General features: G+C 49.2%; 1 protein-coding gene and 1 long non-coding RNA gene across 3 annotated transcripts in view; both read right to left on the reverse strand.

Annotated features, from left to right (window-relative positions):
* Window positions 1–2,167, reverse strand: part of AK2 (adenylate kinase 2) — a 19,860-nt gene extending 17,693 nt beyond the window's left edge. Inside the window, exon 1 of one of the 2 annotated variants that reach the window (XM_031038902.2) lies at window positions 2,006–2,164. In XM_031038902.2, the coding sequence (XP_030894762.1) occupies window positions 2,006–2,104 (99 nt within the window). In that variant the 5' untranslated portion in view covers window positions 2,105–2,164. Of the gene's footprint in view, window positions 1–2,005 lie in introns of both variants that reach the window. The other variant, XM_081818021.1, reaches the window with a different exon arrangement.
* A 3,631-nt stretch (window positions 2,168–5,798) lies between these two features.
* Window positions 5,799–22,680, reverse strand: LOC145721086 (uncharacterized). The gene is made up of 2 exons (XR_014144557.1): window positions 22,202–22,680; window positions 5,799–6,186 (listed from the first exon to the last, which is right to left on the reverse strand). It is a non-coding gene; the product is annotated as an uncharacterized LOC145721086 (long non-coding RNA).
* Window positions 22,681–23,783: the final 1,103 nt, after the last annotated feature.

Raw genomic sequence — 23,783 nt, forward strand, 5'->3', positions numbered from 1 at the left:
GGAGGCTGCCACTTTGCAACCTCTGATTTATGAACACTGCTGTTTTTTTAAAACTCCATAAAACTACAACCATTAGTATTCCTATTATCCCACTTATGAAAAGAAAGGTGTACGGAGGTTAAAAGACTTGTTTCCTCAAATCCCAGTTACATCCCCTCCACTTCCAGAAAGCCTTCTCTGACCAATGCCTGCTGTATGCACACCCTTATAAATCAGCTCATAAGTATAATTTCCTTCAAAACTTCCTGAATACATCCCCCTTTACACTGAAATACATCCGAGTTGGGGGGAGAGGAATGTGTAAGATGAGGAAGTCAATAATTATTGAACGCCTATGATGTGCCAGGTTGTCATTTAGGTACCTAGGGGTGCTTTACTCATGTATATAACACAATCTTCCAATATCCTTGTCAGCTTTTGGTCTACATGAGTAAAGACCTTATCAGTCTTGTTCACTGCTCTAGCTCCAATGTTTGGTACTCATGAAATGTTGAGTAAGTAAGGTAGGTATTATCACTATTTTTCAGGTGAAGACATTTAGGCTTAGAAGTTACAAAGCTTGCTAGACTATAAAACCCTTGTCTCAGCACTGAGATGGGTTGTTCATTATGCAACTAATGAAATTATTAACTTCCGTATGAACTAAGAAAAAATAGTTGATGCATTTGAGCTACCATGTTTATACTCACTCACAGCAAATGTTTGTAGAGTCTGGGATTAAACATTCCTAGGCTGCAGTTTCCCTAATAACGGAGGGTGGTAGCAACAGGAAAAAGACTTCAAAGTTACTGAGGTCAAGGGGATTAGGTAACAGTGAGTTCCAAGGATGAATCAGCTCCAGCTATAGAAAAGGGAAAGTGGTCGTTCTTGACCTAGTGCCCGAAGCCAAAAAGCAACTATCACAGGAATGAGCTGAATCTCCCAGACTTCCCTTGTCATCACCCACATTAATCTGTGTCCTTCATCTATTGCCAACCCCATCAAGTGCCAAGTGATGTGCTGGGTACCAGAGGGGTCCCAAGAATGAGTAAGACAAGATCTTTTCAAGTGCTAGGAAAAGTGGGCACACAGCTGTCCTCAGAACACTATTCACTTAGGCGCTCAGACTTTCAGGAATTCCCTCTTAAGAACCTAACAACCAAAAAGAACCTGTGGCCTGGGGAGCAATGCCAGACCTTATGCAGGAAGGGGACACTGATAATCCAACCTATGGGCTTCCAAATCTTAAAATGAGATCATAAATTCCAACTCTGATCTATGGGTCCATTACAGCCCAGACACCAAGTGAGGCCCCACAGTCAGCTAAGGTAGAAGGTAACTTTAGACTCCTTACTCCTGGAGTCCTATGATTCCTGAGGTTCCAGACTGCATGAAGTCAATTTCGCTATCTTGGGAAAGCAACCTGACCTCTCTGGGCCTGTTTTCTTATCTGTATATTGAGGTACCCTCTCCCATTTCACCAACTTAACTGGCTCACGCAGGTCATACCTCATTTCTCTTAGAACTCCTACTAATCAGCACATACCAGCTCCCCCCCTGCCCCACGTGCCGGAGATGCTCCTCCACCTTCATCATTAATCCTAACAAGCAAGGTCTCCTACCCGGAATGCCTGGAACATAACCCTGGACAATCCACTCCCATATGGCAGGGAATCGGGGGTCCCTGACTCCACTCAGGCTGTAATCTAGATGCCTCAACCAAAGGCTCACCCTACCACTCAAACCCTCTCTGCTTTTAATCCCTTAAGGGATCCGTCCTTTGATTTTCCCAACATGACACCTCAAGTCTAGATCCCTCCAGAACGCTAATCCTAACTCAGACTTCCCCCGATCTCCAAATGGACCCTCTCCCAAACGCCTTAGCAGAACCCAGACGCCGGCCAGGAGCCCCCACACCCTCCCCAGGCCTAAGCCCACGGTCGCGCTCCAAGGCGATCCGGACCTCCGGCCGTCCTGACCTTGGAGTTCCACAAGCCCCGCCGCCAAGCCCGGCCCTGCAACTCACCTGGGTACCCTTGCCGGCCCCGGGCGGCCCCAGCAGCACGGCCCGGATGCCTTTAGGACACTCTGGGGCCGCTTCGGCCGCGGGGACGTTGGGAGCCATGGCCGCCAAGCCTCTCTCCGCTCAACCCGCCAGCACACACCTCGCAGGTTCACCGCTTCCAGTCTAGCTCGCCGCGCACGCCACGCACGGCCCGCTCGCCGCTAACACTGGTCCGCCGCCACGTCCGTCAGGCCGCTACGCCCGCCCCTGAGGGTGACGGACACTTCATCTTACCAACCATACGGCGATACTGGAGAAGGCTGCTTTTGATTGGACATAATCGGAACGGGAGTAAGGAAGGGGCGGGCCATCATATTCGCCGGGAGTGGGGGGTGTGGGGGTTTGGGGCTCGCGGCGGGTGTGCGGAGTGGGCGGGAAAAAGTGAAGCAAGACCAAAGGCCCGGCTGGGAGTTCCAGGTTGGCATTGACAGTTAATGACACTGGCAACTCCGGTGAAGCCCTATGAAATTACCTCTGGGAGTGCAAATGGGTGAAATCAGTCTTAGAAGACAAATTGATAATATGTATCCAATATCCTTTGGCCCAACAACTGCACTTCCAGGAATTCAAGATATAATCAAAGAAAGATATGCGTGAAGATTTGTGTAACAAAGATACTACTTGTAGCACTTAAGTCAGCCAGAAAACCTCAAATAAGCAAACCAAAGAACAAAACAAAAACAAAGGCAATATCCCAAACGTTCAACAAGAGATAGGTTAAATAGATTGCAACAAATTTGTATACTGAATTCCCCCCATTGTATAAAATATTTAAACACATGGGAAAATGTTCACCAAACAGGATACAAAATTAGAGTTACAACAAAATCCCACCTTTGAGTTACAAGCGATGATCTCTGTACACTGTGATTATAGGAGCCTCTCCCCTTCTTTGGGCATGTTTATATTTTCGTTCTATAATAAAGTTCCATAATAAACAGATACTACTTTTATAATAAGAAAACAACCTTTTTAAGTCAGGAAAGGGTAGTTTTTCTCAAAAGAGATAAGCCTCTCTTGGATAGGAAAAGCATTTCTACAGCTTTTTGGTTGCGGGAGTTTCATCCACACCCCCTATGAAGCAATCCCTGAGAACCTGGCAAGACCAGCCCCAAGGGCCCCTTTGGACCTGTAGTCAGAGTGTGATTATGAAACAATTATGTTTCCCCACAGGCCCTTAGCAACTCATTTTCTACATCCTGGTGGTGAATTTGCTCTCCCTTCAGTGTGGTCGCTTCTATTTTACCTCACAAAAGAAATGAACATTTATTCCCCCTCTTCACACTGGACTTCTACAAGGTGCCTGACCTTGAAAGAGGTAGAGATTGTTAAACTCATTTTTCAGGGAAATATGCAGTGGTTAGCCCAGAGCCACATAGTGGCAGGGTCACAATTAAGACTGTGGATGATGAGCTGGTGCCCCAGAGAGCACAGGGTTTGTGGGGTGAGGGGGAGGGTAAAGAACAAGCACATTTTTTTCTGGTGGAAGCTCCTATGTAGCCAACATTCACTTCACTCCAAGAAAGCCAGAGTTTATCGAGGTTTGCTGTGCCCAGGGCACCAGGCAAAGGGCATAGGAGCAGTCTTCCCTTTCTACCCCCAATCCCTACAGTGATTTCTACCAGGCACGGATCCCTCAGGAAGGAAAGCAACTGAGACGATACAGAAACAACACAGTGTAAAGTTTACTCATTCAAATTTTAATAATGTCCTAGTCTTTGGGGGCATACTAAAGACCATAAGGGGGATATTGATAGCCCTGGGAAGGAAGGAGTACTTCATTCATTTATTCACTCAACTTAATTTGTAATAATAACTGCTACCATCTACTTATTATTGGGTACTGCATGCCAACCCTGTGCTGACACTTTACATGTATTACCTCATTTAATTTGCACATAAACTATATATGTAATTACTTTATTTTCTGCATTTTTTTAATAGAGGAAATTAAGACACAGAGAGGTGAGCCTATGGCTGAGCAGATCTAAGCTCAGGTCTGTCTGACTGGCTGGTGCCCAGCAATGCCAGATAACAAGTCAGGCAGTTTCTGCTGATGTGGGACTCACAGTGTAGCTGGGATCCTGGATGTTTCTGTGAAAGAGATGGACCTTGAAAGATACAGAGGATTTGGCTTTGGGGTGGAGGACATTTCAGGCTGAGAGAACATTCAAATCAAACCATCAGAGGTGTGTGTGAGAGAGAGAGAGAGGGAGAGTAGAGTGTGCTGTAGATTTTATCCAGTGGGCTTTGGGGAATTGGAAAGTTTCTTAGGTAGAACCATCATGACCAGATTCACATTTTATAAGGATCAGTTGCAGGACAGACTGGAGAGGAGAGAAAGAGATGAATGCAAGACAAGCTAAGAAATATTTCTGTTCGTGTTTTGTGGTAGGCAGAACAATCCCCTCTCCACTCCCCCCCAAAGATGTTCACGTCCTAATCCCTGAAACTTGTGACCATGTTGCCTTACATGGCAAAAGGGACTTTGCAGATGTGATTAAGTTACGGATTTTGAGATGGAGAGAGATTATCCTGGATTATCTGGATGGACCCAATATAATCACAAAGGTCCTCATAAGGATAAGAGGGAGGCAGGAGAGCCAGAGAAGGAGGCGTGATGACACAAGCAGAGGTCAGGGTGGTGTGATTGTTGACTGGGGACCACAAGTCAAGGAATGATGGCAGCCTCTGAAGCTGGAAAGGCAAGGAGACGGACTTTCCCCTAGGGTCTCCAGAGGAAACACACCTCCTGCTGATACCTTCATGTTAGCTCCATAGGACCCATTTTGGACTTCTGACCTCCCAAACTGTAGGATAATAAATTTGTGTTGTTCTAAGCCACCAAATTTATAGTAATTTGTTACAGCAACAATAGGAAACTAATAAATGTTCTTTGGGTACAAGGAACAGAAACAGACTCTGGCTACATCAATCAAGGAAGGAATCCTCTGGGATGATACAGTTGTACAACAGGTGGCCTTTGGAATGATAGGAGCCAGAGCTGCTTTGGGTAATCTAAATATCAGGAATAAGTGGACAAGGCGGAGGGGAATATTTATTCCCTCCTCTGGCTTTTTCCATGTGGAGGGACCTCTTTTAGAGTAATATTCTTTTTTTTTTTTATGATTTTATTTATTTATTTGTGAGAGAGAGAATGAGAGAGAGAGCACATGAGAGGGGGGAGGGTCAGAGGGAGAAGCAGACTCCCTGCCGAGCAGGGAGTCCGATGTGGGACTCGATCCCGGGACTCCAGGATCATGACCTGAGCCGAAGGCAGTCGCTTAACCAACTGAGCCACCCAGGCGCCCCTAGAGTAATATTCTTGCTTCTTGCCTCTCCAGAGGAAGAGGAGGAGTGACTTATCTATCTGATTGTTGAGTTTAGGGAGAATAAACAAAGCTCAGTTCAGCTCTCCGCCCCTTTTTCTTTCAGATCTACCTGCCCACAAGAACCGTGTTTATTTTTTGTGTTCTTCTTCCATGCTCTAAATTTCCCAGGATCTGACCCTCACAGGGAAGATTATGATTTCCCAGCGCTGCCTGAGACTGGGTGGAAAAGATTGTTTTCTGGGGTTCAGTATTAGTAATCCCACTTGTCTGTCAGACCTAAAGGTGCATCTCCAACAGCTCTGTCAGTAATAAAGGTGATATTTTGATCTCCTGTCCTACTTCTGTAGCTACCTATCATTGGGTTCTAAACTTGGGAGAGGCTACCCTTAAACCCAACAAATGAGTTCTCCTTTTTTAAAAAATTTTTAAAGATTTTATTTATTTATTTGACAGAGAGATATAGAGAGCACAAGTAGGCAGAGCGGCAGGCAGAGGGAGAAGCAGGCTCCCCGCCGAGCAGGGAGCCCGACGCGGGGCTCAATCCTAGGACCCTGGGATCATGACCTGAGTCGAAGGCAGACGCTCAACCGACTGAGCCACCCAGCTGCCCCAAATGAGTTCCGATACTGTGACTGGAATGACTCAGCTTGACTGTTCCTGTGTCTGTGTCATTTTACTCAAGAGTCAAAGCTCTGGCTTGGCTTGGATCTCATGTTCAGCCCTTGGCAAAGGTGGAGAGTACCTTGATTAATAGTTCCCTCAAGATGGCAGGAGTGGGAGAAGTAGTGGCCAAGCCCATGACGACAGTTTCTGAAATGAGAGGGAAGAGCCATTGGGCATGCAGAAATGACAGATGTCCACAGCAGGGAGTATTGCAAAAGTCCAGGAGAAAGGGGATGAGGGACTGGCCTATGGAGGTAGCATTAATGGAACTGATCCCAGACCAGATAGGGATAATAATGTCCAAGTCTTGGGGCCAGGTGACTGGGGGGAGGGTGATGTCATTAATATTCATCTCATTCATTCTTTAATTGATTCATTCAACCAATATTTAGTGAGCATATATTATGTGCCCAGCATTGTGCTTGGTGCCAGGGATTTGGTGCTGACCGAGGAGGGCAGGGTATCCACTCTCATAGATCTTGCAGTCAAGCGGGGAACAAAACTCAAGTAAGACGGCGATTTCAGTACAGGGATGAGGGCAAGGCTGGGGAAGGTACAGGCTACAGTGGGAACACAACAGAGGGGCACCAGTCTCAGATTTGAGGCGGAGTGACATCTAAGAGACATGAAACCTCGAGGATGAGGAGGGTTTGCCTGGAGAAGAGGAAGGCGACACAGGGAGCAGCATGTGCCAAGGTCCAGAGGCAAAGGAGCTGGTTGCAAGTTGAGGAGAACCGTGGTACTCAGCAGAGGAATGCCTCTCCTATGTTGAAATCCTAAACTGTAAAGGGCGTGGGGGGCAGGGGACAGCCACGTCTCCTCGTCTCCTCATCTAGAAGCTGAAAGGGCAGAATCTTGCCTGCCTTTCTGACAACGGAGCAGTGAGCACATGAACCGGCTTGCCCAGTGGGAGGTCTCTCCCCAGGACTTTGACCTTTGAGGGAGAGAGGCAACGTGGCAGGGCTGTTCTTGGAGGGGACCCGGGAGTCTTGCAGCAGTGGGTGGTTAGTGGCCAGTAGTGGCTGTCTCCTGAGCCATGTCTTTGCCTGTGTTCTTAGCCTAAATGCTTTGGGTTCCATGTTTGGGACTCATGAGCAGCACACGTTCAACACAACCCTTCACTCTTTAGGTTAGCCACCAAACAGATGGTATAGAGCAGAGAGGGGGTCAGCCTGGCCGGAGTTACAACTCGAGAGGGTGAGGGAAGAAGCAAGAGGGTGGGAGGCGGGGCTTTTCCTTCCAGTAAGAAGACAGATGCCTCAGAGGAACGGCTCCCTTCCTGCCTGCCTTTAGATGTTGAGGGGGAATGCAATGCTTAATCTAACAGCCATCCTGAGGTTGTGAGGGAAGAGCTACGAGATTCAGAGAGAAGCTGACCCAGAGGTGAACATCACTGTGCCGCTAAGTGAAACAACCTGGTATCACCTGCCTCTAGACTTCTTGTGGTGGGGGCCACGTTTATTTGTGTATTCTGATTCCTTTTGCTGAAAGTGCCTCATGTGACACCACGAGTCATCTAAGCCCTCTTGGCCTCAGTTTCTCTTTGTGAAGTGCAGATGGGGGCCCCTGGGTGGCTCAGTCGGTTAAGCATCTGCCTTCGGCTCAGGTCACGATCTCCAGGTCCTGGGATTGAGCCCCACATGGGGCTCTTTGCTCAGCGGGGAGTCTCCTTCTTCCTCTTCCTCTGCCTGTGCTCTCTCTGCTCCCCTGCACCAAATGAATAAATAAAATCTTAAATAAAGTGTGGATGATGATACCTGCCTCATAGGATCAGAGTGAATATCAAATTAGATAATGGATGTAGAGTATTTAGCACAGTCCTTGCTTGTGGTAAGCACTCAGTAAATGTTAACTATGACCACCTGCATCAAAACCATGGGGCAGATGGGTTTTTTCCTAGAATAGAGAGAAGAGAAAGAGAATAAAGACTAAATCTGGGGAACCAACATCTGAGGGGAGAGAGTTGACCAGCAAAGGGGTCAGAGGATAATTAGAGAGCCCAGAAGAAAACCTGAAGTTTCAGTCTACCCAACACACTCTTTTTTCATCTGGAAACTCCTACTCATCCTTCAAAGTCCAGCCTAATTATTCCCTTCTCTATGAAGCCTTCCCGTGCACTCGACCCACAGTCTTACACTCTGAGGTAGTTGTCCTGATGCTCTGGTTCCCACAGCATACCCTTCTTTTCTTGCACTTATCCTGATTTATTGTGATTTTCTGCTTTTATGTCTGTCTCCTGCTCCAGACTGTGAATGAATTCCCTAAAAGCCGAGGTGCCCTGACTGTATCTTCCAACCCAACCTAGCATGGGGCTTGGCAACTGGTGGTAATAACAAAAGCTAATGTTTGATGACTGATTATTCTGTACCAGGTGCTATGCTAAGTGCTTTACATAAGGTAAATCATTTAATCCTCATGACAACTTTATGAGGTAGGTGCTATTAGTCTCAATTTATAGACGAAGAACTGTAAGAAGTGAGAAGTTATTCAAACTCAGGTGGTCTGGCTCTCTAGCCTGTACTGTGACCTACTATGACAAGTTGTCTCATATGTAGTGGCCACTGATAAATGTTTATTGATTGAAATGATAGAAGGAGTGTTACCAAAGCCAAGGAAAGAGTTTCAGGAGTACATTAGTCAGCTTCAGCTAAGTTATGCTGCAGTGACAGATAATCCCCCAAATATCAGCTTACAGAAAAGTTTACACGTCAGCTGCAGGTCAGCTATGGTTATGCCACATATCAGGGGTGCTGGCTGAAGGAAAAGGCCCTATCTAGAGACTTGCTGCCCTCGGGGGAAAGAGAAAAGATAGACAGGATGCTGGAGTGGGCTTGTACTACGGAGAGCTGATAGTACACATCTCTTTCCAGCTCCATGCTCAGGGTACCACATTGGCAGTTTGAAATCAGTCATAATGGGGGTATTTACACTATGGAAATCAGCAAATTCTTCCCTCCCCCTCCCCCAAGAACCCGTTGTTAAGCATTTACCAGCACAGCACTAGAAAAGGACTATGAGGTTAGCCCTTAAAGCTTCTGCCCAGCTATGGCTCAGGTCATGGAAGTACCACAGGTCACATACACTCACATTTTACTTGTCAAAGCAAGTCTCATGGCCAAGCTGCAATCAGTGGTACCAGGAATATACTTCTCCCACTGGGAGAGGCCCACTAGGAGGGGCAGTAAATTATTCATGAACGATGAATAATGCAGTCTGCCTCTATGAAGGCGTCCAAGATGAAGACTGAAAAAAGCCCCTTGGAATTGGCCTTGAGGAGTTTGTCCATGACCTTTAACAAGGGAGTAGTTTCAGTAGAAGCTGGGGTGGGGAATTGGATTGTGAGGGGGCGAGGTATGAGTTAAGATCCCTCATTCCTGAGGCTGTCAGGGGGAAGGAGCGAGGCAGGTGAGCTGGTAACCGGACGGGGTGGCCAAGTGGAAGGCAAGGGGTCTTCTAGAAAGAGACAGCCTGTTTATCAGTGGGCCTGAGTGTCATTTTTAGTAGTAACCAGTCTCTTTCTGCAATCGTTCTTCCACCTTCAATGCCAGGGATGACACTAGGGAAGGCAAAGAACAAAAGAGAAAGAGTCTCATTTTGAGGGTTCTAAAAGCACAAGAGGGAGAGGGGCAGAGGGACAGGGAGGGGAAAAGAACCTCAAGCAGACCCTGTGCTGAGTGTGGAGCACCTTGTCGATCTCATGACCCTGAGATCATGACCTGAGCGGAAACCAAGAACTGGACACTTAACCAACTGAGCCACCCAGGCCCCCAGCATCTAGCACTTTTCTGGTGGTAGGGAAGGTCCAAGAAAGCGCAGGATCTCAGAGCCCCACCCCACCGCACGATGCAGGGCAAGGCCAAGGACTTGAGACACCCCGGGGGGTTCCCTCATGACTCCATGTGCCGCAGGGGGCAGCCGAATGTGTTGCATCCATTGTGGTTTGGGGGGTGGTGGGCACTGGTGGCAGGTGGCCTAGAAGAGACCTCGAGGAGGGGACAGGGAGCTCACAGCAGGGACCTCTGTGACGTGCCCGCATGCCTTCTTGGGAGGAGCCAAGCGTGGTGGTCGGCTGCTGCCGCTGCTGTTACTACCGGAACAAGCCCACAGCCCTTCTCTAACACCAGAGCTCATTCAGAATTTGGAATTCTTTTTTAAATGATTCTTTTTTTTTTTTTAAAGATTTTATTTATTTATTTGACAGAGACAGAGACAGCGAGAGCAGGAACACAAGCAGGGGGAGTGGGAGAGGGAGAAGCAGGCTCCCCGCAGAGCAGGGGGAGCCCGATGTGGGACTCGATCCCAGGACCCTGGGATCACGACCTGAGCCGAAGGCAGTCGCTTAACCAACTGAGCCAGCCAGGCGCCCCAGAATTTGGAATTCTTTCGGACTTTAGACGTAGGTGATCCGGGGCACGTGCAATGTGTTACGTAACACTGCTTAGTATGGTCCAGGGGCAGCCCCGTGTACTGACATAAAAGAATATTTCTGCAGCAAAGTGTATGGGATACATAAAGATTCTAGAGCCTTGTTTAAATCAGAATGTCTTTCAGGTCAGATTTTGCTGTCAAGTTACTTTTGGTGCCAAATTTTAAAAGTCTTTCCAGTTCAGTCCTGGGAGTCACCCTGGCTCCTTCCTTTCCCTCCTCGCTCTCCCCCAGATCCAAGGGGTCAGCTAATGCCCCCTATCCTATCTCCTTGACACTTCTCACGTCTGTCTCCTTCCTTCCATCCCTCCTGCTGCGTCCTGGTGCCGGCCACCTTCCACTCTCACTGGGACCGGCACACCCACCTCCTGCCCGACCTGCAGCCTCCAGTTTCTGCTCCATACTGCCCCCAGAGGAGTTGCTCTAGAGTGCAAACTTTTGGCCTGGCCTGGGTGTCCCATCAGGATAGTGATGTGTTTACCTGAGAAATACCAGCAGAATCGAAGAATGTTAAACTTTCTTTTCTTTTCTTTTTTTTTTAAAGATTTTATTTATTTATTTGAGAGAGAGAGAACACAAGCAGGGGAGAGGCAGAGGAAGAGGGAGAAGCAGGCTCCCAGCTGAGCAGGGAGCTCTATTCGGGACTCGATCCCCAGGACCCTGGGATCATGACCTGAGCCGAAGGCAGACGCTTAACCGACTGAGCCACCCAGATGTCCGAATGCAAACTTTCTTTAATGGTCGTGGGTGTGGAAAGTTACCTTTTGGAGTCCACTAAGCAAGAAACGGTTGCCGGCTCCCGGATGGAGGTATAGGTGGCTTGCAATGTTCCACACTGAGGTGTAAGCTGCTGCTGCTTCCCAAGGAAGGAGGGTTCTTCTGGGCGCAAGAAGCTCCCCCTCCTCCGCCATTCTCAGGAGTCTGGTTCCATTCTGGACCCTCCTGACTGCTCAGGCTGGGTATGTGCCTGCCTGCTTGTCAGGTCCAAGTAATTTGTGCAAAACATACATCCCAGTGCCAATTTCTCAGGCATAGGAGGACCAGGCTTCAGTTTGCTGAGAGTCCTCACTGCAACTCCAAAATCCAGTGCTGACCCCCAGAGAGTCTGGTTGGTCACATTCATGGCCCTGTTCCGTAGGCTACCTTGGCCACGCTGTCTAGAACGAATGCAGACCAAGAGGCCAGCTCTCCTTCTTGTGCTCACAAAGGCCAAACAAAATCACAGGCCTTCTCAGGCCCGGGAAGCAGCCCCTGATCCCAGTGGTTGCATATATAAGAGAAAAAAGGAGGGAAATGGCAGCTCCAGGTTCTTGCTGTTCGAGCTGCAATGAAAGAAGTGATCACAGGACACCTGGGTGGCTCAATTGGTTAATCGCCTGCCTTCAGCTCAGGTCATGATCCCAGGGTCCTGGGATCGAGTCCTGTGTCAGGTTCTCTGCTCGGGGAGTCTGCTTCTCCCTCTGCCTGCCGCTCCCCCTGCTCGTGCGCTTTCTCTCTCTCTCTTAAATAAATAAATAAAATAAAAAAGAAAGAAGTGACCACGAGGCTTTCCTTTTACTCTTGCCTTTTGGTGATCAAGGTTTTCCATAATTTAATGTTTAAAAAGTTACCATTTATGGAGCAAGCCTTTATAGTGGGCCTGTGTTCAGCTCTCTCTATACACTCTCACTGAGTCAGTACAATCCTCCTGCTCTGTCAGAACTGTCACGATCTCTACTTTCTGGTTGGGAAACCTGAGTCCCAACCTGGCTGGTTGGCTTGCCTGAAATCATACAGTTAGCGAAAGCTCCCATCACATAGCATTTTCTTTTGTGATGAATTAGTGTTTTCCACAAATACTTGATGTCCCTCCCTATTGATATCCTTGCTCTCTTAAACTTAGGCCAGAGCATATGACTTGCTTTGGCCAGTGAAATATGAGCAGAAGTAACACGCATGCTGCGTCCGGGTAGAAGCTTTCGAGAGCTGGTGCAGGACTCACATACTCTCTTTTCCCTGCCTCGGCAGTTTTAGAAGCCTGTGGTGAGATGGAGCATTTATCAGCCCAGGTCTCTGACAGCCGACCTTGAGCAGAGACCACTAGTTGATTCAGATGAGCATCAACTATGAGCAAGGAATTTATTTTGTTGTTTTAAGCTCCTGGGATGTTCCCGGTTGTTTCTTACCGTAGCAAAACCTAGCCCGTCTTGACCAATCTCTCCCTCATGTGGGGTCAGAATGGAGAGGCTAGCCATGGGGGCCAAGACCCACTTACCTGAAGCTCTGAGTCCCGCTTACCTACACGGACCAAACCCCTCCCACCTGCCACAATGCACCCCTTCTTCTGCCCCCTTCCTGGCTTCACAACTCCACCTGACCTGGCACCCACTTCCCAATTTGTGTAACACACTTCCTGCTCTTGCCACTCAGACCACAACGCTGAGATGTGGTTTTCTAAAAAACTGGCTAAGCCCGAGCCATCTGAAGAGACTTTCAGCTACTCTTTTGAGGTCACTGTGGCCAAATGCTGATTTCCATATAAGCTGCCAGTATTCCAAGAAGATGTTAGCGGTGACAAATACACACTTTGTTGGGAAATGCTGCACCCTGGACACTGCCTGTGAGGAAATCTTTGCGGAATGAACCAGAAGTTCTGTTGGAAAACGATGATACAGAACAGAGGGCACTGGGTTGGAAGTGCTCCTAGAACAACATTTATTGAGCACCTACTGTGCCTGGCAATCAGAACTCTGCTGTCCCTGTGTCAGGGAACTCAGATGAGACAGACAAGTATGAGCAGAGGGTGATGATGATACAGCACGATATATGAGGCTGGCTGCCTCGTCTAGTCATTTATTCATCTAATGTGTATGTATTGAGTTCTCCTGATATGGTAGGGACTGGGCATTAATTGCAAACCAGACAAGGACCATCTTTGCCCTCCCAAAGTTTGTAGTCTAACAGGCCGAGAGAAATAGACACAGAGTGCTAAGGGAGCATCTAGCCGAGGCAAATAACCTCCTCGGGGCTGGGGGTGTGGTTCTAGGATAACTTTATTAAGAACGTGACTCCAGAAGAGAGTCCTGAAGGATGAGCAGGAAGGAGGCAGCAAAGAAGGGGGAAGGGCATTCCAGGCAGAGGGAACCCTTGAAGCGAGGGCCTGGAAGCATGAATCAGCTTAGCACATTTGCTAAGTGCAAACAGTTTAGTCTGACTAAAGCAGAGAGTTTAAACTAAAGAGGAACAACAGAGAAGGCGAGAGACCAGGCTAACAGGGGCGACATCTCAAAGGGTCTTGGATGCTGGCTTTTGGTGCTTGGACTTAACCTGAAGACAGAAGGAGCCCTTGCAAGAGTTTTGAGCTGGAGTGTTTATTAGTTAGGAAACAGGCTGAGGTACAGTAACAAAAACACTAAACTAACAGTGGCTTAAACAAGATAGACGTTTACTTCTTGCTTATGTAAAAACCCAGATAGGCAAGCCAGAGTGGGCATGGTGGCTCCACAATGGTGAGGGACCCTGGTTCCTTCTGGTTTGTTGCTTTGACATCTTACACAACACACGGCTTCCTTCTTGCGGTCCAAGAGGGCACCTCCGGCTCCCACCATCAATTCTGCATTTCAGGCAGCAGGCAAAAGCACGAGGGATGTGGCAGACTTACCCCTTCCCTGGAAAGGCATAACCCAGGACTTGCCCACATCACTTTCATTCACATTGTACCACCCAGAATTCAGTCGCATGGCCTCGGCTAGCGGCTGGGCTGCTGGGAAATGTAGTTTCTATTCTGGGCAGACATGTGTTTGGCTAAAAGGCAGAGGCTCTATTACTAAACGAAGGATGGAGGCTGGGAAACAACCAGCTGTCTTCAACAGGGAGCGATGATCCTCTTTGCCTTTTGGAAAGATCTCTCTGGGAAAGGGAGAAGGAGGAAGGTCTGGATGGCAAGGGACCAGGGCCAAGGAAATCATCCAAGTGAGAGCTACCGAGGCCTGAACCGAGGCAGAGACATCTGCAGTGGAGGAAGTGGACAGAGGCTTAGGAGAGAGTTGGAGGTTGAACGGACCAGGACACAGGGACCAACTGTACTTAGACACACATCTAATTCACTGTACTTAGCACAGGGCTGTGACCAGCATATAGTAAGTGCTTATGAGAGCGTGAATGTACGAGGTGAGAGCAGGAGCCAAGGACAACAAGAGTAATAATAAAGCCTCCTGGAACTAACTTGACAGAGGAGTATCAACACTTAAAGGTAAATATCAAATATTTTTTTTTTTTTTTTAGAAAAATAACTGCTACCCACTGGTCCTCCAGCTGGTTCCGAAACTTTCAGTCATTTTAGTTATTAATGCAGTCTCTTCTTTTGGGCATTAACTTGGTCTTTCTAATTCCTCCCTCCTCCTTCCTTCCTTCCTTCCCTCCCTCTTTCCTCTTCCTCTTCCTCCCCTTCCTCCTCCTCTTTCTTCTCTCTCCCTCCTTCCTCCTTTCTTTATCCTTTTTTTGCCTATTTTCAAATATTAATCTCGTACTGGACTCCAAGTCCCAGCAGACAGGACTTGTGGTGAGAGGGGAGGTGGTCATGGTCTGCCCTCTCCTCTCTGCCCTCTGGTGGGGAGGAATAGAAGGAAAACTTAGGTGTCCCCTGCTGACCCTTGGCGGGCCCCTTCTTCACAGCTTGTAAGGGGGCTGATTTCCTGTCGTCACAGCTGCTCAGCTCATTGTCTATAGACATGGAGTGTGGGGCTGGGCCCTGCACAGGCCATGCTGAGAAAGGACTCGGTGCCAAAGTGCTCTCCTCCGCTGGTGGCCTCAGGCTCACCACTTTGCCCCCAGCAGGCCTGCTGCGCCCATCACATCTACCCTGTGTGGCCCCAATCCCGGAGCCTATGGACAAGGTCTCTCAGAAAGCTTACTCTACAGACACTCCTTCTCACCCACTGGCCACCCAGTCACACCCTCGGCCTTCTCTCTCGGGTGCCCTTTGCCCTACTTCAGTTAGCACCGAGGCGGATCAGAAGTACAGTGGCTTCAGCTGACACCCACGGGAATGTGAGGCCATTCCCCCCATTGGCACCCCAAACTTGAAGAATACTTCTCTGGACTCTGCTCCACTTGTCCTGTGCTGTGTACTAGACCACCCCGAACTTCGTGGCATAAACAACCACGAATTTTACCATCCTCGCAGATTCTGTGGGCCAGGAATTTGAAAGGATGCAGGGGGCATGGCTGGACTCTGATGGAGGTAGGCAGCCTCCGAGATGCCTCCCAGGACTCATGCCCTTGTGTGTTCGTCCACTCTCACTCTGTATCAAGGTGGGTCTCTGTGGCCAGTCAAATATGGCAGAAGGGATCATATGTCACTTTTGAGGCTAGGTTATAAAAGATATTGTGGTTTCTGCCTTTCTGTCTTTTGGATCGCTTGGGGGGAAGCCAGCTGCCGTGTCATTAGGACCCTCATCCATGGAGAGGCCAGCCTGGAGAGGAAGAGAGGCCTCCCACCAGTGGCCATGTGAGGGAGCTTGGACATGGCCATGGCTCCTCTGGCCCTAGGGAAAGTCTAAGACGACTGCAGCCCTTGGCTGACAGCCAGACTGCGACTCTGTGAGACAACATGAGCCAGAACCACCCAAGTATGCTGCTCTCGGATTCCCGGCTGTCAGAAACTGTGGCAGAGGATGACTGTTTATTGTTTGAAGTTGTTACACTTTGGAGTCATTTGTTATGCGGCATTAGGTAGCTGATACACTGCTCCAGGATGTCTGTGCCCTGAGCTGAGAGGACTCAAATGGTGGGGGGCTGGGATCTCTTGGAGGCTGCTTCATTCGGGTGGCTGGAGCCTTAGCTGGGATGGCTCAAAGGCCCTGTCGGCCTTGTCACCTGGAGGGTTGGCATGTGGCCTGTCGACGTGGCGTGGCTTCTCATGGCGTAGTAGCTGGGCCATGAGAAGGAGTGTCTGTAGAGTAAGCTTTCTGAGAGATCTTTTGGCCTTGCCGCCAAGGCAAGCAGGGTAATTTCCACTGTATTCTGTTGTCACAGGTGAGTCACCAAGGCCAGTCCAGATTCCAGAGGATGGGATTTAACTGGTTCTCTTGATGGAGGAGTGATAAGGTCACATTGCAGAAGAACAAGTGGGATGGGAGATATGATGGCCATCCTTGCAAAATACAGCTGGGGCCCTGCCTCAGGGGAGGAGCCAGTCCATTGGTCTGCCCCTCAGGAGAGAGGGATACGGGCTTTTTACTGGCAACACGCCTCCAACACCTTTGGAAGAGTGCTGGTTCTGCTGAAGTGGCGCTTCCTATCAAGCCCTGGGAGGAGCCAGTCATCCTCTGAGCTTGGAAGGTAGAGCAGTGCATGCCTTTTCTTCTCAACTCTGGATTCTGGGGCTCATTTCCCTTTCTGGATAAACAAGGAAGGTCCCAGCGGGCACCTTCTCCCACCAAGGCCCACCACCCTCTCCCTACCAGCTACAGTGCTAACCAGTTTCCCTCATTCAGTCCTGTACTCATCTACTAGCTGAGAATTAGGACTTCCTGCTTTTGCAGAGCAGGAAGTAATCTGACCAAGGTCACATAGCAGGAAGTGGTAGAGCAGGGACTTGGCCCCCTGACCCCAAAGTCCAGGCTCTAGGGCCCTGGGATTCCAGAAAGCCTACCGGGCATCGGCCATCGGAGCCTTAGCCCTGGTCTCCTCGGGGCCCTGCTGAGGGCGAGGCCAGTGTGAGCAGTGTGAGGGGGAGGGGATGGACTCTGCCAGAGGGTTTGGGCTAGTTGTCAGGTGTGCTGTTGGGTGAAAGGGCAGAAGAAACAAGTAAAGGAATAATCCATTTTTACCTTCTTTTCAGGCCTGTCCCCAGTTAGTGAGTTTTCCAGGGGCCAGAGGGTGACCTCCAGGTGACAGCCTTGGACTCACTACCCCTCTGCATTTGTAGGACTGAAACCCCCTCTCTGTCCTGGAGCCTCTGGTCGGAGAGCCCTCTGAGCAACTGGGACCCATGGATGCTGGGTCTCGGAGTGATTTCCGGCCCCAGTGAACATGTCTCTGGCCAGTGTCCAGCTTGCCTGGCCCCTCCTTTCCCTGTGACCCCTACTTCCCATCCTGCCACACCTCCAGATCCCAGAATGGGACAGTTCCCAGCGCCTACTGCCTGCCAGACACTGAGCTCATGTTGGGGATCCAGAAATAAGTGAGATACAGCCTCTGTCCTCGAGGAGGTCACAGTCTAGCGGGAGGAGAAACGTGAAGTGTTAACTGCCCGGTGTCAGGTCAAGGGCACGTTGAATAAGGGTAGGCATCACAAAGGTGAGAGGTGCAAACTCAATGATAAAAAGCAACAACATGGATGAATCTCTGGATCATCATGCAGAACAAAAGAGTCCAGACTGTATGATCCCATCTTTATAAAGCTCTAGGCCAGGTTTATAAAGAGATATAAGTAAGATCAGTAGTCGCTTGGGGTGGGGGTGGGGTGGCTGGGACGAGGCAGGAGGTGATGGATGTCCTGCAGTGTTCTGAGGATGAGGAATAGTCTGAGGTGGTGAAAATGTTCTAAACCTTGATAGGAGTGTGGGTCACATGAGAATATTTGCTTGTTTAGCTGAGCGGTTCGCCTAAGATCTGTGAGTTTCATCATGTGTAGATTATACCTGTGGTGGGCAGCATTCAAAATAGCCCCGGGGACCCTTGCCTCCTGGTGTGCATGCCCTAATGCAAACCCTGTCCCCTAGATGGTGTCAGGTTGGTCTCTGTGGCCTGTAGAATATGGCAGAAGGGATGGTGAGTCCCTGCTGAGATTGGGGTATAAAAGACTTTGCTGTTCCATCTTTGTCTCTCTCTCATGGCTTGTTCTGGAAGAGGCCATGTGCTGAGCATCTCTATGGAGAAGGGCGTGTGGCAGAGGAATTGAAGCCTCCTGCCAAGAGCGATGTGCGCGAGCTTACGGTAAGGGGGTCCTTCCGTCCCAGTTAAAGCCTTCAGGTGTCTGCAGCCCTGGCTCGCTGCTTGACCACAAACTCATGAGAGACTCTGAACTAAGCTGCCTCCCGATTCTGCCTCTCAGAAGTTGTGTGGGATAATAAATGCTTATTGCTTTAAACCATGACGTTTTGGGAGTTATTTGTTCTGCAGCTATAAATGATGAATACGGTATTTCAATAAACTAAACATGTGAGGAAAACAGCTTCTAAGTGCTCTTGGCCCAGCTGGCTTTCCCGGGGACTTTCAAGCGCTTTCTGTGACTCAGACTTCTGGGCTCAGTCTCCGGAACAGGGAGATGAGTGGCCTGGAGCTCTGTCTAGACATCAGGAGTTGGCGTCTTCAACATAGCTACAGCTTCTACCCACCCACCGCACCAGCCCTGAAACACCTGCACCCAGCGCCCCGCCCCCCACACCTGCCATGGGGAGAAGACCCCAGAACTGCTCCTCCATCCCCCTCCCACACCCCGGCCTCATGCCCAGGTGTACCTGCAGGAATCCACACAGGGCTCTGAAGCTAATCACAGCTACTATTTTTGGAACACTTTTTGTGTGTCAGGTGATATGCAAAGTGCCTGGCGTGCATCTTTTAATTTTCTCTTCCCACCATATTAGGTATTTCTAAACCCATTTTACAGCAGAAAAAACTGAGCTTGCCGCCCTGAAGCTAGCTGCCCGGGTCCTAGAGCTACTAGGGCGTGGCTGCTCTAGACTTCAATCCAGATTTGTCTAGTTCCCCTCACTGAGAGGCCGGAAAGCAGCAAACCCCAGACCTGAAAATATTTTTCTTATCTACTCCCTGTGAGAAAAAACCCATGTGCATTCTTCTGTCAGAGAAAAGGCCACAATCTCAGTCCAGATTCCCCAGGGCAATGATATAAAGAGACGGGGGCGATGGTGATATCCCAGCGCCAAGAATCTCAGAGATCACAGAAGTCACAGAGGGAACTGAGATCCAGAGAGGGAAGCGACTTTTCCAAGGACTCCAGCCCTGTGCTCTCTGTACGGCACTGTCCTGTCTCTGCCAGACAGAGGGGAATGGTCACTGTGTGGGAGAAGCGTAATAGGGTAGAGGAGGGCTTTGGGGGAGGGGAATGAGAGAGAAAGGGAAGCCAAAGGTAACAATGGCAAAATTGAGGTCTGCTTACTTTGTCTTGGGTCAACCCCGCAATGGCTAGGGGCTCTGTGAATCAGCATCACAGATGGTCCCATTGAGAGCCTCGGAAGCCCCAGAGGACATCACAGAACAGCTCTGAGAACGTGCCTGGCTTGTGGCAGGACCTGCTGAAAAGCACTGTGTTACTCATTTGCTCTGACATTAGATTGCCCTATTCATTCATTCATTCATTCATTCATTCCATGAGTATTTGTTGACCATCTGCTATCTGCTAAGTACTGTTTTAGGAGCATGGGATATTTTAGTGAACACAAGATCCTCGTCCTTATGAAGTTCACCATACATAGACAATATATAAATTCCAACGTATCTTAGAAAGTGAAAAGTGCTGTAAAAGAAGAAAAAGTAAAGAGGGGGTAGGACCTGAGAGTGAAGTCAAAACAGTGCATATGGAGGGGGTGGGTTGACATCTTTATAAGGTGGATTGCGTCGGCCTCCCTGAGGAAGTTTCTTTTGATCGAAGACTTGAAGGAGGTGAGGTGTGCCATATCCAAGTGAGCCCCACGGACAGCTGGACAAAGCACATTCCTGGCAAAATACACACTGATATACTAGGGGTAAAGGGAAATTAGGTCTGCAACTTACTCTCACACAATTCAGAAAAAAATAAATTATACGGACATGTAGGTACAGATACACAATATGCATGTGTATGGACACATATATAAATATACATGAGAAAAAGAATGATACAAATAGTGTTAAAATGTTAATATTTGGGGATCTGGGTGAAGGGTATGTACTATTTTTAGAATTTTTCTGTATGAATTTTTAAAATAAAATATTGTTTTAAAGGATTTATATTCTTTTTGGGGGGGGGATTTCATTTTATTTATTTGGGTGGCTCTGGACCCAGACCCGGCCAGTCAGAGGCAAAGCCGAGGAGACGGTCCTGGGGTCCAGGGCTGGTGGTGGGGTAAGAGCCCGCCTGAGGAGGAAACCAGTCCCGAGGAAGGCAGAGCCGAGACCTGACGCGAAGTCTGCATCTGAAGTTTTACCCTCCAGTGACTTCGGTACGTGAGGCAAAAAGAAATTCCCTTTCTGCTTGAGCCAGATTTTTTCTTAGTCGCAACAAAAAATGTGTTGACTGCTCCCAAGTGTCGGGGACAGCCTCTCTGAGGAAAGGACGTTTACGCAGGGACGTGGAGGATGAGCAGCCGTGGCGCAGGTGAAGAGGTGGGGAAAATGTTCCAGGCTGAGGGACCTGCGAGCGGGAAGGCCCCAGGAAAGGAAAGGGCAAAGCAGGTTGGAGGAGCCATGGGACAGTGGGCATGGTGGGGGCAGAGAGAGTGAGGAGCTGGGTCCCTCACGGAGGGCCTCACAGGCGTTTTCAAGGGTCCAGGACTTGATCCCATTAGCAACCAGGATAGTCTGGCAGTGTTTGAAATAGGGACTGACTTAATTTGCATTTTGACATTATTTGCATTTTAATAACACTCTGGGGGCTGTGTGGGGCCTAGATTGACAGGAGGGAAGAGTAGCACAGGGGATTACTTGGAAAATTATTGCAGACCTCCAGGCTAGAGATGATGGGCACGACTCAGAGTTGGGGCAGTGGGCAGGACAGAGACTGGATGGCTTTGGGGGCACCTAGTCTCCCAAGATGGCCCCAATGAACCAGCCTCATCCCACATTGAATCTGGGTCAGCTTGGTGACCGATTTTAGCCAATAGAAAGCAGAGGAAGTGACACTGTGCCTTTCAAGGGCAGGAGGCCTGGTGTCCATGTCATTAAGGATGCTGCTATGTGACCTCTGTGAAGGAGCCTGCCCAAAGGACCCAGAGTCTCTCTCAGACTCCAGGAGGGACTAGAAGCCTCTGGCTCCCTCTAGAGTGGATTCCATTGACCGTGGCTCTGACCTATCACCTGAGCACAGTCTCTGTGTCTCTGATTGGTGCGTTCGCTGGAGGCCTAAGGCTGTGGGGATGTTTAGTCAGCAGCGGGGGAGGGGAGCAGAGTGCCCTGAGGTACAGACATGGCTGCCTGGCTCCACTCTTCCTGGGGGTGAGTGAGCAGTTTTCCAGAGGAGAACATGACTACTACAGTAATTTAGAAAGAGGCCCAGCTTGGGTCAGGCTTGCATGACTCAGTGCTCAGCACATGGGCCTCGGTCCCAATTTCTTGGGGAATGGAATGGAATTCCACCCCCTCACACTGGGCTGACTCTCCCTGAGCCTCTGACCGCTGCTGGGTGTCCCTCAGCCCAGGTCCCCAGACAAACCTCCCTGTGGGGCTGCTTCTCCCACTCTGCCCCAGCAATGTCCTTCTGATACATTTCTGGATTTTCTCCTCTGGCCTCCTGCACCCCTGACTCAGGGTAATAATACTAACTGCTACCACTTAGGATGCATTTGTGAATGTATGTGCCAGGCACTAGGCAAAAGCTTTTACACACTCGTGAATTCCTTACACCAGTTCTAGGAAGTAGGCATTCTTGTGCCCATTTCACAGATGAATAAAGGGGGTATTCACATAGGATAAGTAAGTTTGCTAAGGTCACACAGCCAGGAGATGGACTGAAGCTTATCCACCCCTGAAATGTGTTCTCTTGTTATCCAGAGACAGTACAGCCGTTCAGCCCGGGTTGGTTTTTGCCCCATCCTACCTCTCGGGATGAGAACCCGATGCTCTTCTTTCAAGAGTACTCAGCTTTGACCTCTTTGCCGGCTGTGCTTCAAGTTCGTTGAAGCAGGGGTTCTCAAAGTGTGGTCCCTGGGCCAGTAGCCTCAGCAGGCCCTGGGAACTTGTCAGAAATGCATACTGTCGAGCCCATCTCAGACTTACCGAATCTGAAACTCTGGGGCGAGGCCCAGACATTTGTTCGAACAAGGCCTCCAGGTAATCGTGATGCGCATCCATCTGAGAGCTACCGGAGAAGGCGGGGGAGGCCACAGCCTTTTCCGTCCCCTCCCAGTGGCTCCGGGGACAGCAGCTGGAGAAAGGGAGAATTTTCAGCCGAGTAGTTTTTATTTGGCTGTTATTGTTTTCCTATCACATTTGTCAGAAATGACTCAGGTCCGGCTTGAGAGAGGGTGTGTGAATTCCTTAATTGTCACACACTATTACTATTTTTTCACATTTGTGTTCAGCCTAAAAGAGAGTGAAAATAAACGTAAAGAGATCCAAACTACCAAATTCAGCCTCTCAACACCTTGTCTGTCTAGGGAAGGGGTGTGACGATAATCCCATCTTCAGTCAACACACTCGAGCTTCTGTGTCAGGGGACACAGACACCTCACTAATAACTAGAATTCTGGGTTCCCAGGGTTGGGGTCCAAAGTCTGTTCCCACATGACCCAGGGCTACACTGTTCCAATTTCCTCACTGTACAGCCTTGAGTTGGAGTCAGGCTCTGCCATCTGTCAGCTGTGTGGTCTTGGGAAAATCACTTGGCCTCTCTGGGCCTCAGATTCCTCCATCCATGAAATGAGAGTAATAATTCTCACCTTGCAGGCTTGTGGTGAAGTTGGAGGAAATGTATGTAGCCTAGTGGTGCCACACACACGCTGTGTGACCTTGAGGAGTTTAGCATCTCCTGCATGTCACCTCCCCTCTACTACCAACAAGCACACACCGTATAGGGCGGCTGCGAGGTTAGGGGTTATAACCATCTTACCACAAGGCCTCGTGAGGGCAAGTACTCTGGCAATGTCAGCTATTATTGTCATTAAGCGCATAATACCATGCCCGGGGCCTAGAAGATGCTCAATCCATGGCGACTACTGGTATTATGCATTTCCATCCTCAACTTGAAGACAGCTCTGACCTTACTTCCAGCTTCTGCTTCCTTGCTTCAGAGTCTCCATAGCACTGATGCCTCCTGGGAGTTTGCAGTTTGTGCCCTTTCTGCCAGTTCATCTTGTGTCTGACTCTCAGTTCCAGCCTCTCTTGGGTCTCCTGTTGTTTGCTCTTGGCCTGGTCTTTGCCTTCTTTGTTCTGGCTTCCTGCCCCATTCCCGGGGCCAATTTCATAGGCATCAAATTTGCCAGACCAGAGTTGTTAAGTCCCAGCTCTGTTACTCACTAGCCGTGTGACCTTAGACAAAGGATTTAACCCCAATTTTCTCATCTGTAACATGGGACTAATAGGGGCGCCTGGGTGGCTCAGTCAGTTAAGCGTCTGCCTTCGGCTCAGATCATGATCTCAGCGTCCTGGGATCCAGTCCACTTGGCTCCCTGTTCAGTGGG

This window comes from Leptonychotes weddellii, chromosome 4 (assembly GCF_054177405.1).
Source record: "Leptonychotes weddellii isolate Sample4059 chromosome 4, ASM5417740v2, whole genome shotgun sequence".
Lineage (NCBI taxonomy): Eukaryota > Metazoa > Chordata > Mammalia > Carnivora > Phocidae > Leptonychotes > Leptonychotes weddellii.